Below are 14763 nucleotides of genomic sequence, written 5' to 3' on the forward strand. Positions count from 1 at the left end.
CGCATACCCCACACCCCACCATTTTTTTAATCACTGTTTGCTGATCAAGAGCAGGCCCTGGGCAGCCCCTGAGCCCCTGCCCATTGTGTGATGTGTGATGTGCCAGGGACTACGCCCACCTCATCAGTAAGGGTAACCCCAGGAACAACCGTTGTGACAAGAGTAATCACTGTTTTATGTTGAGCTCTACACAACTGAAAAACCTGAGACCAGTGATCAGGGTCACATCTGGATACCTGGCCACTGACTTCACACAGGAGAAGGCACCGCCCACCCTGTCACCAGTCACCTGTTTCTAGAAAATAATCGGCTTCCTGGAAGTGCTGTCCTCTCACGGGCCATTTAGTGACCAGCTAGCTCATCAATTCATACAATTCTTTGTCACACATTACCTTGACCCTTGCCTGGTTGGCTCTGTCGGGCTCTAGGCAGAACATGTCACAGTGTGTCACAGTGCACCTGTGATCAAAGGAAAACTCAAGGGAATCAGTTCTCTTCTACCATGTGGGTCCTAGAGCTCAAAAAGGGACACAGCATCTTGCTTTCTATTAAATGACTTCCTAAGTGTGACTTTTTTTTCACAGTGTCATGTCAGCTCAATAAAACAGTTGGCCTTTATTCACTTGTACAACTCTGCTATTGACTCTGGGCCCAGTCAACAACACAACTGTAGGCTGACCCAAGCAAACTCACACAGCCTTTCCAGCACAGACAGCCCAAAGGCAGCAGAGGTCTTAGACCACAGTTACCCAAGTCTCACCATTTACTGTGGGGAGAAATATTTGCTAGGTATCAGCCACCCAGAGACCCCTGCCCTTAAGATGTCCTCCTCAGAGTCCAAATGGCTAAGGAAAGTCCCAGGTGAGATAGTAGCTCTGCTGTTCTAGTTGGATTTCTCAGGCTCTGAAAGACACTATGACCAAAAGCAACTTGGGGAAGAAAACATTTGGCTTACAGGTCACAGCCCATCACCAGGGAAGCCAAAATAAGAACTGAAGCAGAGGTCTTGGAGGAACAATAGCGTGGGCTTACTCACCCTGCTTTCTTATACCACCCAGAAATACTTCCTTAGGCATAGGGAATGGAGTTGGGGTAGCACCACCCACAGTGGCTTGGACCCTCCCACATCAATCATTAATCAAGAAAATGCCTTACAGTCTCGCCTACAGGCCAGCCTGATGGAGGCATATTTTTCAATGGAGGCTTTCTTTTCTTAACTAACTCCAGCTTCACCAAATTGCCAAAAATCTAACCAAGATAGTAGCTAATGGCAAGTATCAGTTCTGGGTCCCAAGAATCCAGAAGGATTCACACCACCCATTTTGCCGTATTTTGTTTGCTCATTTGTTTCCAGACAAGGTTTCTCTGTATAGCCCCGACTGTCCTGGCACTCCCTTTGTAGACCAGGCTGGACTTGAACTCTGAGATCTCCCTCCCTCTGACACCCGAGTTCTTAGATTAAAGGTGTGTGCCATCACAACCAACTTATTTTGCCTCTTTTTTTTCTTTTAATGGACTATTGATGTCAGTTCTAGTATCTTCAATTCTTTGATCAACTGCTCTGTCCCAAGGCTAATAGTCTTAAATAGGTCTAATTTCTGCTCCCCCCCCTGCTGTTGCCATCAGTACTGAATTACTGGTGCACAGTCTTCCTGTGGAAAAAACACACCACATCATGTCTTCATAAAGAGTGGGGTGTGTGCTGTTTGCTAACACAGCATTCTGCAGTGCAGACCTGGGAAACAGGCAGACACCCCCTATATGAAGCAGCATCAGGCCCCACCCATGAACCTCTTTTAAAACCTGTTACTAAGCCCTTTCAGAGGCTCCAACAGGTCCTCCTTAAGGCCCCGGCCTTACATCTTCCTGACCTGACTCATCCTTTTTCCCTCTATGTAACAGAAAAGGAGGGATTTGCCCTTGGAGCCTTGAGCCACCAAATAGACCCTTCTTTTGCACCTGTGGCATACCTGTCAAAAAACTAGACCTAACCGTTCAGGGATGGGCACCCTGTATTCGAACTCTAGCAGCCACTGAACTCCTTATTCGAGAATCAAAGAGACTAACCTTTGGATCATCTATAACTGTCTTCCCTTCTCATAACCTGTCACAGCTCCTAACGTTTAAAGGATTAAAGACTCTACCCCCCTCTAGATTTCTTTCTCTCTATCTAGCTCTAATAGAAGACCCCACACTCACTTTCTTTTTTTTTTTTTAAAGATTTTATTTATTTATTTTATGTAAGTACACTGCAGCTGTCTTCAGACACCCCAGAAGAGGGAGTCAGATCTTGTTATGGATGGTTGTGAGCCACCATGTGGGTGCTGGGATTTGAACTCGGGACCTTCGGAAGAGCAGTCGGGTGCTCTTACCCACTGAGCCATCCCACCAGCCCCACACTCACTTTCCAATCATGTCCACCTATCAATATTTCTAAACCTTCTTCCTAAACCAAATACTAATCACTCCCTATCTCACTCCTGCACTGAAACTCTAGAAGAATTATTACCTCATCCTTCACACATACAGGAGGGCGCATTGCCCCAAGCCACATACACCTGGTATACAGATGGCAGCTCCTTCCTACATGAAGGAGCCAGAAGGGCTGGCTATGCCATAGTATCAGACACTGAGGTAGTGGAGGCACAGGCCCTTCCTGCCCATACCACTAATCAACAAACCGAACTAATAGCCCTTACCCGTGCTTTTCAACTGGCACAGGGACAATCCCTAAACATCTACACAGATTCCAAGTATGCTTTTCACATCCTCCTGTCCCATGCTGCTATCTGGAAGGAACGTGGCTACTTACCACAAAGGGAGGATCAGTAACTAACACAAGCCAAATCATGGCTATGCTAGAGGCCTCCCACCTCCCTGCAGCTATTGGGATCATCCATTGCAGGTCCCACCAGACAGATGATTCTATTGTCTCTAAGGGAAACAATCGAGCTGACGAGGCAGCTAGAGCTGTGGCCCTCTGGGGCCTAGACTCGTCTTATCCTCCCCAGGACATTCTTACACTACAGTCTACATCTTCACCCTCACCCTTTGACATCTGCCAAATCCTGTCATACCTTCACCAACTCTTTCATCCTAATAGTCAAGCACTATCTTCCTTTGTTAAAACTCACCTACAGCTCACTCCTGAAGACCCACGTTTCCTAAAATCTATCACTGCTTCTTGTAAAATCTGTCAGACCTCTAACTCCAACTCAAGGTATCGTGGCCTTCCTTTTCCCACTCATCAGGCTAGAGGTTCCCTACCTGGAACTGACTGGCAACTTGATTTCACCCACATGCCTACCGTCAGATGTATCAAATACCTCCTGGTCTTGGTTGGCACCTTCTCAGGGTGGGTAGAGGTATTTCCCACAACTAATAGAAGGGCTCAGACAGTCTCTGATCTTCTCCTCCGAGAGACCATCTCTCAATCTGGTGTCCCGATCTCTCTCCAATCAGACAACGGACCTGAATTTACCTCCCAAGTTTCTCAGATCCTATCTAAGGCCCTAGACATCCCCTGGCACTTTCACATCCCTTACCAGATGAGTGTGGGGGCTGCCCATACTGGTCTTGGGACATGGATTAATCATTTCTTCTATCGATTCCGCAAGACACTCTTCTACATTCGAGACCCATGGGATCCCAGGTGGGAAACAGGAGTTTCTGGTAAGCTCTACCACAAAACTCAGCCCAGTTCCCAGAGAAAATATGTCTCAATCTCCCCTTGTCTTATTAATCTTGTCTCTACATTCTTCAACAACAGGTACAAAAATTTCTAACCAAACTACTAACCAGCTCCTGTTACAGGATTATCAGCCGCTGCCCACAAAGGAATCACTGTCCATAGAAGAACCTGATTCAGACGATTACCAAATGGATTGCGATGGTGAAAACCAGATACACCCTGAAATTGACGACACCCCTAAACAGCAGGAAGCAGTTTGAGAGACACAACACCCTTATTCCCTCTTCACCATTGGTTTCCCCTCTCTTTTTATAATTACAAGAAGGGGGAAGGGCATGTATGTATGTATGTATGCACGTAAGTTTGTTTTGCCTAAATGTGTCCCAGAAGCATGTAGTTACCTCAGAGGCCAGAAGAGGGTGTTGGATCACTGGAACTGGACTGTCAGCTGTGAACTGCCCTGTGAGTGCTGGGAATTGAACCTGGGTCCTCTGGAAGAGCAGCTCTGGTCTTAACTGCCAAGCCTTGTCTATAGACCCTTGGATTTATTTCTTTTGAGAGGCAGTGTCATGTAACCCAGGCTAGCCCTGAGCTCACCATATGGTTGAGGATTCCTTTACTTTTGTCCCTCAAGTGGCTGAGCTATGGGGTTTCTTTCTGTGTGATTCTGTGTGGTTGGCATGTGTACACATGTGTGGTGATCTGAGTGAGAATGGCTCCCATAAACTTGGTCAATAGTTGGTGGAACTATTTTGGAAGGATTAGGAGGTGTGGTTCTGTTGGAAAGGTTGTGGACAGGCTTTGAGGTTTAAAAAGACTTGTCATTCCCACGTGCAGATCAAGATGTGACCTCTTCACTGTTCCTGCCTCCATGCCTTTGCTACACCCTTTGACTAATCCTTTTAACCATAAGCTCAGTTAAACTTTAATTTTCCATTTTAAGGTTTTCCAAGACACAGTTTCTGTGTGCACGTATGTACACAGCCCTGACTGTCCTGGAACTCCCTCTGTAAACCAGGTTGGCTTGTACTCGGTTCTGGCTGACTCTGTGTCCCAAGAGGTAGGATTAAAGGTGTGCTCAGCTACCACCTGGCTTTTAATAGTTATTATTTTTGATTTTCTTCTTTTAATTTTTTTTTTAAAGATTTTATATGTGTTTTTGTTTTGCCGATAAGTATGTCTTTGTGACGGGTGACATATCTGCCAGAACTGGAGTTACACACAGTTGTTAGCTGCTCTCTATGTGCTAGCAATTGAATCCAGGTCCTTTGGAAAAGTAGCCAGTGGGCTTAACTGCTGAGCCATCTCACCAGCCCATGTGCCATTGATTTAAAAAGTGGTTTGAGAAAAAAAAAGCAGTCAAGAATTCAAGAGTATAGCGAGGAGAGGTATGTGGAAACGTTCAAAGAAGGAAGGGGGGAAATGGATAATTATAGTCTCAAAAAGGGTCTTTTTTATTTTAACTTTCCTCATGGCTTCTGCAGTGATAAGGTGCCCACATGTCCTGGTCATCTGCGTCAAGCCTATAGCAACGAAATGACAGATGTCATAGCCAGGTAGCTTGTACATCTTGTCACAGGTTTTGTTTCAGATATAGGTTCTCATGATGTAGCCCTGGTTGGCTTGGAACTAGCTCTGTGGATCAGGCTGGACTCAGAACTCAGATCTTCCCCCTGCCTCTGCCTCCCCAGAGTCAGGATTAAAGGTGTGCACCACCATATTTGGCCTCTTTACTTCTTAGCAACACTGAAATCACCAGCCTGTGCTTGCAAATAGATTTTTATTTTCATTGAGGAAGAGGACACACAACCCATTCAGTTTTTAAACGCAGATGTCAAGATATATGCCATCAGAAAGCTGGGGATGGAATGAGTTGTCATCACTCGAATTATGCTCAAGTCATCACATAGTGTTTTGTTAATGAAGCTGCCAAAGGGAAAAAAACCAAGATGTCAATACTCAAATGGAAGTGAGGTTTATCAACTGGTAATTAAAGAACTGTCTTTTCATCAAAGTCCTAAATATGCTTAAAACTTTTAAATACTTATTCGTTGTGTGTATATGTATATGTGTACACTCATGTGCCTCTGTGTGTGTATGTGCCTGTGTGTAACTGAGTGGGAAATTGCCTATGTGTTCCTGCTGGTGTGTGTGTATATGTGACTGTATAAATGTGTGTGTGTGTGTCTGTGTGTCTGGATACATGACTGTGTGCCCATGTGTGCCTATATATGTGTGTGTGTCCCCAAGTGGGTGCATATGCTCCTATCCATGGAGTGTGTAAATAATAACTTGTGCAAATCAGTTTTCTCCTTTCACCAAGCAGGTTCCAGAGACTGAACCTGTCAGGCTTGGTGGCAGTTGCCCAAACTGCTGAGCCATTTCAGGTTAATTTTGAGTAACTGCACACATTGGTCAAGGAGGACTATCATCCATAGCATGAGTTCCAATCCCAGCCTTCTGCAGTAGACCTCTGCCCCATTTCTCAATACTCAGTTGTTCAGTACATTACCTAGCTTAAGAACAGGGAGAGAAGCAGGGTGTGATGCCACAGACCTATAAATCACTTCAACTTAGGAGCTGAGGCCAGAGAATTGACAAAGTTTGAGGGAGTTTGAGGTTAGTCTAGGCTATATAGTGAGACCTTGTTTCAGAAAAAAAAAATAAAAGTTTTTTTAATGCATACTTTTTTTGTCTTTTTTATTAGATATTTTCTTTATTTACATTTCAAATGTTGTCTATCCCCTTTCCTAGTTTCCCCTCCAAAAATCTCATATCCTCTTCCCCCTCCCCCTGCTCCCAAGCCCACCCACTCCCATTCCTGGGTACTGGTACAGTGACAGACAGGTAGATCAATGGAATAGAATTGAAGACCCAGAAATGAACCCACACACCTATGGTCACTTGATCTTTGACAAGGGAGCTAAAACCATCCAGTGGAAAAGAAAGACAGAATTTTCAACAAATGGTGCTAGCATAACTGGTGGTTATCATGTAGAAGAATGCGAATTGATCCATTCTTATCTCCTTGTACAAAGCTCAAGTCAAAGATTTTAAGTTATACATTTATTTTAAAATTTAGTTCTGTTCCCTTAGCCAAACTTGGTCCACTCAGAGTGAATATAGTAATGCATCCCCTCCCCACTAGGGGGCGTGGAGATGGTGGGGCACATGTCAATCATTCTGTTCTTTACTACGGAGCAAAACCTTCAACAGATCACTCAGGAGCTCATAAGTGTGAGGCCTGCCCTCGGCAAGTACTCATCCTCCTGCCTGTGTCCTTTCAGACTCTAGCTGAAACCTGTCATCCACACCTATATTCTCCTTTGTGCTAAGGTGATAAAAATGGCACCCCTGCATCCCTCCACCTGGCATTTGGAGGACACAGCAAAACTCCCTGAAATTTTGGGGTAAAGTTCATTATCAGAGTTCATCCTTTACATGTGGAAGACCCTGGATTCACTCCCCCAGCACAAAAAAGACAAAATACATCCCCCAAATTGGTAAGTCTACAGAGAATCAAATCAGATCAAGCCCAAATACATTAACCTCCAACCATTTACACTAGATTTAAAGCATTGGTGTGAAGGTGTCAGTCAGATGTCCTGGAACTGGAGTTACAGACAGGTGTGAGCTGCCATGTGGATGCTGGGGATTGAACACAAGTCCTCTGGAAGAGCAGCCAGTGCTCTTAAGAGCTGAGTCATCTCTCTCAGCCCAGAAATGTTTTAAAATTACTGTCCAGTTTAAGTCAAGAAGCAGAGCTTACCCTTGCTGTGGTAGCCATCTCCTGCTTTGCAGCCGTTAACACCTCCTGAGCTGTGGGCGTCTCTCCTCCCATTCGTACACATCCAAAGAACCATTGTTAAAGGTGACAATGACATGAACGGGGTCCTTCAAAGAATACCCCCATGTGAGTAGGCTGGAGTCAATGTCAGATCAAAGGACAGGGAGAAGACCTAGGAGAGGCTCATCAGGTAAAGGCACTTGCTGAGCAAGCCTGATGCTCTGAACCCATGGAAAGGGAAAGAGAGAGACTAACGCCAGGAGTCCGCCTGTGACCTCTGCAAGTGTGCATGCACAGACAAGTGCACATGCGCACACCCCAACAGTATAAAGTTTAAAAAAAGTTAATCTTTTTTTTAAACACCCCACTGCAAGGGAAGCATTCCTAACTTACCACCCACAGTCTCAAGATCCAGTCTGTGTAGTACACAACTGTCTGCAGATGGACACCTTTTATGTTGAAGAGCAAGAGAGAGGATCCAGTTGAACAAACAATCGTATCCTTATCACTGACTCCCATCCATTCTGGTCTCCCCACATATTCTGGCAATGAGAAGCTTGCAATGAATTGTTCTGTTTCAAACAAACAGAAAATACAGACGCATTTTTTTTAATCATTTAAGTAAGAGCAATATCCTTAATGATTGCTGAAAAACACATCCCTCCTTCCATGGCAATCTAGTCTGAAAGAGACAATGAAAACAGTCCTTTGGTCTGTCAAGTTCATGTCCTGACGAATCCATGACCTCAGACACAGAAAGACAGACTGTGACATAGGGACCATGTGGACAGTCAGTAGCTCAAACATTGGAAAGACAACTGTACTGGGAAATGACAGAACAACCCAGTCCCTAGTGCATGACAGAAATGGAAACATGTCTTCCCAAGAGAACCACAGTTCACTAGATTAGTGACCCTCAAGCAGGCACAAGTTCACATCTAGGCAAGGAGCCTCCTGCTCCCTTTACAAAAACATCATATGGAGCATCATCATATGGTGATCCATAATCCGACACAGTCCAATGTATCTCTAAGTTCAAAGCCACCCAGGTCTATAGAGCATGTTTCCGGCTAGCCATGGCTACACAGAGAAACCCTGTCTTCAAAGACTAAAAGTACAAAACAAGGTCAAGCGTTTATAACTTACTATGAGCACATGCAGGAGACACAGGAGAAATGGCAATTTCTTTTACAAATTGTTTTTACATTATTTTTTTAAATATATTTTTTTAAAGATTTATTTATTTATTATATGTAAATACACTGTAGCTGTCTTCAGACACTCCAGAAGAGGGCATCAGATCTTGTTACGGATGGTTATGAGCCACCATGTGGTTGCTGGGATTTGAACTCCAGACCTTTGGAAGAGCAGTCGGGTGCTCTTACCCACTGAGCCATCTCACCAGCCCTGTTTTTACATTATTATGTCTGTGTAGGTATTCATGCCAGAAGCACACATGTGGGGTCATGGGACCACTTGAGGGATTTGGATCTCTCCTCCATCGTGTGGTACCCCAGGAATTGAACTAGGTTGTCAGGCTTGGTAGGTAAGTGTCTCTATCCTCTAGCCAGTGCTTCTCAACCTTCCTAATGCTTCCTACTGAACTTTAATGCAGTTCTCATGTGGCATTGGCGGGTTAAACCCAGCCATAAAGTTACTTTCATTGCTATTTCATCATGATAATTTTGTTACTGTTATGATTCATGAGTTAAGTATTTTTGAAGATAGAAATTTGCCATAGGGTTCAGGGCTCATAGGTAGAGAACCACTGCCCATTTTGCTACTCCATAATATAGTTCTTTATTGCTTCTCATTTGGTGTTTTTTGCTTTTAAGACATGATCACTCTATACATCCCTGGCTTACCTTGTACTCACTGCATAGATAAGCCTGGTCTGGAAACCAGAGAGATATGCCTGTGTCTCCTCCTGAATGCTGGGATTAAAGGTGTACACTACCATTCTTGGATTTTTTTAAAAAAATTTATCCATGTGGATGGAGGTATGGGTGTACACATCCTTGTGTGTGTGTGTGTGTGTGTGCGCGCGCGCGTGCGCGCGTGCATCTATGTGGGTGTATGCATGCTAAACCATCTTTTCAGCTCCACCTTTCTGTTTGTGAGACAGCAGCCTCCGTGAAGCTTTCCTGACTGAGTCTCCTGATTTGGGCATGTACCTTCATGTCTGGATTGAGAACTTTATAAGTTTTACCTTTAACACTTATTTTGTTCCAGATCTCTTCCAGCTTCATATCAAATGTGATAAACTTTGTGATCTTTTGGGTGCCACGTATGGACATCAGGGTTATCCTGTCTTCCCTTCTTGGGGTCCAGAATGCTCTTTTGGATAATGAAAATTCGAGAATGGTAGACACTGGGTCAGAGAATTCTGATGTCCTCAGTAAGCTGTTCATGTAAAACACCTGCAAAGAGTATTGCCCAGCAGAATCAATGAAGAGTAAATCTCTGCAGCCTGGCCCAAGCACACTCAAGACAAGGGGCTTTCTAAAGAAACCCACGAGTGGCTGCATCTGTTCTTCACACAGGACAGGGCAAAGCAGTCATTGCTCCCACTCAGGGTTGGAATAGCTCACCCTCTTCCAGCGTCCCCCTTCCCATCACATTCAGAGACAGAATGGAGTCCCTGACTCAGGTCAAAGGGCACCTCAGTCATCCTACTGCAATGGATGCCTCAGGCAGAGCTTGGTTAAGTAAATTTTCCCTGTGCAGGGGACCAGTCCAGGGCTGTCCTGGACTATTATTTTAAATGAGGCATTGAGACTGTCATACTGTAACCCAGGCTGTTTTAATAATATATCGATGTATAAAACTAAATAAATATTCTTGGACCCTGAGGAGTACTTGACCTCTGAGCAGACCATCGTTCTTACAGTACCTAGAAATCAGGCACCAGAGAGCTGGCAGTTAAGAGAGAAGGCAGTATATAAAGCATTGGGTATGGTAGCACTTATCTGAAATCCATCAGTCACTGGTGGGTGTTTAAACCATTGATAGAAAATTGCTTTGAGTTCAGGGCCAGGAAAGGTGTCTGGGGACTGTTATTTCACCTGCCTTCATCCTTTGGCTGAGCCACATTTCAAGGATAATTCACTAATAGATATTTGCCATTGTGACTGGTCACATGACTACCTCCAACACCTTATTCATTCCTGACTGTAGGAATGGCTTTTCTTATGATAGGGCTTAGGCGAGGGGGAGTGGTCTGCCTGGACCTCCCTGAGGGCTCAACCTTCCCACTGTCTCCCACCTTCACCCTGGAGTTGCTAGAACACACCTACCTTTGGCAAGATATGTGGGTGTTTCTTACTCAGAAAGACCCATTTCTTCTGAGGAGAGCAGCTGAGTTCATTAATACTGCATCGGAATACTTTGAGTTTGGAAATGAGGTGTAAGTCAGGAATCCTAAAGATGTAGAGGTTACCCAAGGTATCACCTGCCTGAAATCAGAGCAGCAGCACCCGGTCAGTGGGGGAAGGTTAAGCATGGAGGAAGCAGTGTTCTCTGCTCTGAGATACACCACTGTGTCTTCACGTCCAGTAATGAGTTCCAAAACTCTAACCAGAAGAGTCATTATGATCTGTGAGTTAGACCACACTAGCCTACCCAGTAAGTTCTAGGCCAGACAGAACCACATCATGAGATTCTGTCTCAAACAAACGAGGTAGGATTTGTATAAAGATTTTGCAAGCTCTAAAACACTCTTCCCTAGGACTCACTGGAACATCAACATTATCCCTTTTTCTCAATATCTGATAATCCATTTTTCTCTCTATCATCCCTATGCAAATTAATGGGCTCAGCAATAATAAACATTTGAAACAAAAGAAGATATAAAATCACTTAGAAAAATTGTGTGCATGTGTTTGTGTGCTTGATATATATACACACACATATATACATATATATATACATATATATACACATATATACATATATACATATATATGCACATATATACATACATATACATATATACACATATATACATACATATACATATATACATACATATATATATACATATACATACACACACACATACACACATATATATATATAAAACATATCTGGGCATACATGGAAACCAGAGAATGCTGCCAGGTACCCTGTTAGATCACTCTTCTCCTGATTTCCCGAGAGAGTCTCTTATTGAATCTGGAGCTAGGTTTGCTTGGCTTGGAGCTGTCTAGTCCCAGTGACACTTGTGTTTCCATCCGCAACAACACTGGGGTTACAGACACATTTAGCCACATGCCACTTTTTATGTGAGTGTCAGGGATTTGAACTCCAGACTTCATGCTTGCACATCATACGCTACTACCCACTGAGCCACCTCTCCCAGATCCCAGGAAGGAATTTTAAAATGACATTTTTAAGAGAATGGCTTAAGGAAACATACATGAAATAGGTCAAAGGCTAAGGGATGGCCATGTTTATGGTATGCTGTGGTTGACTCTCAGCGTTTGCAGAGACTCTAAGAAGGAAAGTTGAGATTTGACAGAAATAGGACCTCAAATTGGTAAGTGATTTGTTCTGTGTGAGTATTCCAGATGAGGGGTCACTTACCAAGACAATCGGGCCATCCTTGGTAATGACAGCTTTCAGTGATTTACATGGAGAGGACAGGTTGTTAGTTGCCAGAGCTTCCCTGCTGTGACAGTCCCACAGTTTGATAGTTGATTCTATATCTACAGTGACTGCAATGTGTATCTCAGGGAGGGTAGTCAACAGCTTGATACCGACTTGCCGTACTGGGCTTACCCAGGTCAGAACACCCTGGGGAACAAGAGCATCATCATGTCTGAGCACCTCTAGTTCAACTGCCTTCACCCACCAGCTTTTTTTTTTTTTTTTGGTTTTTCGAGACAGAGTTTCTCTGTATAGCCCTGGCTATCCTGGAACACACTTTGTAGACCAGGCTGGCCTTGAACTCAGAAATCCGCCTGCCTCTGCCTCCCGAGTGCTGGGATTAAACCCACCAGCTTTATTTGGAAGCCTTGTCCAGTCTGGAATCCCTTCTTACTTACAAGAAAAGAAAGTGAAAGCTCTAAGCATCCCTCACTGGGCATGGTAGCACAGGCCTAGAATACCAGCCTAGGGAGGCAGAGGCAGGATGGTCACTAGCAGCTTTAGGCAAGTCTGGTCTTCAGTGTCAATTTGCAGGACAGTTGGGACTACATTACAAGACTATCTCAAAAAAGAAAAAGAAATAGAGGGCTGAAGAGATAGCTTAGCCATTAAGACCACCAGCTGTTTTTAACCAAAGGACCAGGGTTCAATTCCCAGAACACACAGGGCAGCTCACAGCTGTTTGTAACTCCAGTTGCAGGGCATCTGACACCCTCAGAAGGACCTGCATGGGAGGAAAATACCTATGTACATAAAAATAAAAAGAAGCACAAAGAAAAACCACAAACATCTAGATGATCTGGGACAGGAGTGGAAAGGAACACAGGACACATGCATTATGTTCTGAGGCGAGAACACACACTCACTATACAGACCAGAGAGAAGAACATGGCTGCCAAGATGGCTCAGCAGGGAAGGACACCTGCCACTAAACCTCATGACATGAGTTCAGTCCCAGGAACTACATGGAATGGGAGAACCAACTACCACAAACATGCATGAAGAACCATCAGCAGCCTGTGTTCAAAGCCATTTCATGTTTTCCTAACAGTGTAAGGACAGGGCATGTGCCTGTCATCACTTCTAGTGGGGCTAGGCTTGTTTTTTGTTTGTTTGTTTTGGTCTTTGAGACAGGGTCACTCAGTCACTCTATACCCCTAGCTGTACTGGAACTCTCTATGTAAACCAGTCTGGTTTCAAACTCGCCTGCCTCTGCCTACTGAGTGCTGGAGTTAAAGGCCTGGGTCACCACTTCTGCCAGTATTAACTTAAAAACATGAAACAAAACTATTCACAGTGAATCAATTCCATAACTGGTTATTGTACCATCAGTTCTTATACATTGCAAAGGAGCAAAACCTTTCCTTCCATGGTTTTCTTTAGCTTAAAAAGAAAATTCAAGGGGCAGAAGAGATGGCTCAGTGTTAGAGAGCACTGGCTGCTCTTCCAGAGGTCTGGAGTTCAATTCCCAGCAACCAAATCATGGCTCACAACCATCTACAATGGGATTTGATGCCATCTTTGGGTATGTTGGTGAATATCCCAATAAATAAAATGAATAAGTGTTTAAAAAAATCACACTCCCACACCCTCCCCACACTCCACCACCAGCATCATTGATGACAAAAGGCCAAAAGAATAATTAACTTTAATAAAATATTACAAGCAGCAATCAATATAGCCATTCTAAGAGCTGGCTCCATTTGCATGAAAATTATTAATAACCTCTCCTTCCCTCTAAATGTAATATCCCCTTTGAGTCAATCTCTCACTAAAATGTGACTCCCACTTTGATGCCTTTGAAAGGCAACCTGTTGAAGGCCTTATTTCCATACAGACATGACTGAGCCTCATGAGGTTGAGGTTGCGCTCCACTCCTCCATCCCTTTGCCAGGTAAGATGATGATGCAACACTGGATCCTGCCTAGCACTTAGGAGGAAGAGGTAGGAGGGTCCCCATGAGTCTGAGGTCAGCCTGGACTGCAGAGTGACCTCTACGAGGGCCTGATATTATTATCCTAAACGGCCTCCTCCTAAAGACAACCGCCTAAAAACAAAAACAAACAAACAAAAAACAAAAACAAAACCCTCCAAAACCTCCAACCCGAAGATCATGTGGTTCACTATGTTACATTTTCACCCTGATGTAGGAGACAATGTTTATAAACATTGAGACCTTGTCTAACAAAATAAAAACCCTTGGCTGCGTGCGTTGGGCCATTTCTTCAGTCCCAGCACTCAGGAGGCAGAGGCAGGCAGATCTGTTGAGTTGGAGGCTAGCCTGGTCTACATAGTTCCAGGCCAGCAAGGACTACAGGGTAAGACCTTCTCCCAGACAAACAGAACCAAGCAGCCTCAAGAATGGATTAATGTTCACTCCATTAGGCTCTATCACCTTTGAAAATAAGAATAGTTGAGAGAACGAAGGATTGCCCCAGCCCGCGGGACACTTTATTTCATGGTCCTTGAAGGGGATCACAAACCTAGAGAGAAATGGGAATAAAGAAAGAGGCGAAGACCATGCATGTGTATCATAGTCTCTTTTACTAAGGGGAGATGCTCAGGTTATATACAATTTGGAGAGGGGTGATCAAAGGTATACAGTGAGAGAAATAATTGGGAAGAGTTATTTGCAAGT

General features: G+C 44.1%; 1 protein-coding gene across 1 annotated transcript in view; it reads right to left on the minus strand.

The window, feature by feature from the left end:
* Positions 1-5505: 5505 nt before the first annotated feature.
* Positions 5506-14763, minus strand: part of LOC110315599 (F-box/WD repeat-containing protein 15-like) — a 16592-nt gene continuing 7334 nt past the window's right edge. Inside the window, 6 exon segments of the mRNA XM_021189614.1 lie at positions 5506-5617; positions 7461-7585; positions 7872-8050; positions 9688-9898; positions 10775-10933; positions 12063-12272. Coding sequence (XP_021045273.1) covers positions 5506-5617; positions 7461-7585; positions 7872-8050; positions 9688-9898; positions 10775-10933; positions 12063-12272 — 996 coding nt within the window.

Source organism: Mus pahari, unplaced genomic scaffold (genome assembly GCF_900095145.1).
Source record: "Mus pahari unplaced genomic scaffold, PAHARI_EIJ_v1.1 scaffold_3385_U1_1, whole genome shotgun sequence".
Taxonomy (NCBI): domain Eukaryota; kingdom Metazoa; phylum Chordata; class Mammalia; order Rodentia; family Muridae; genus Mus; species Mus pahari.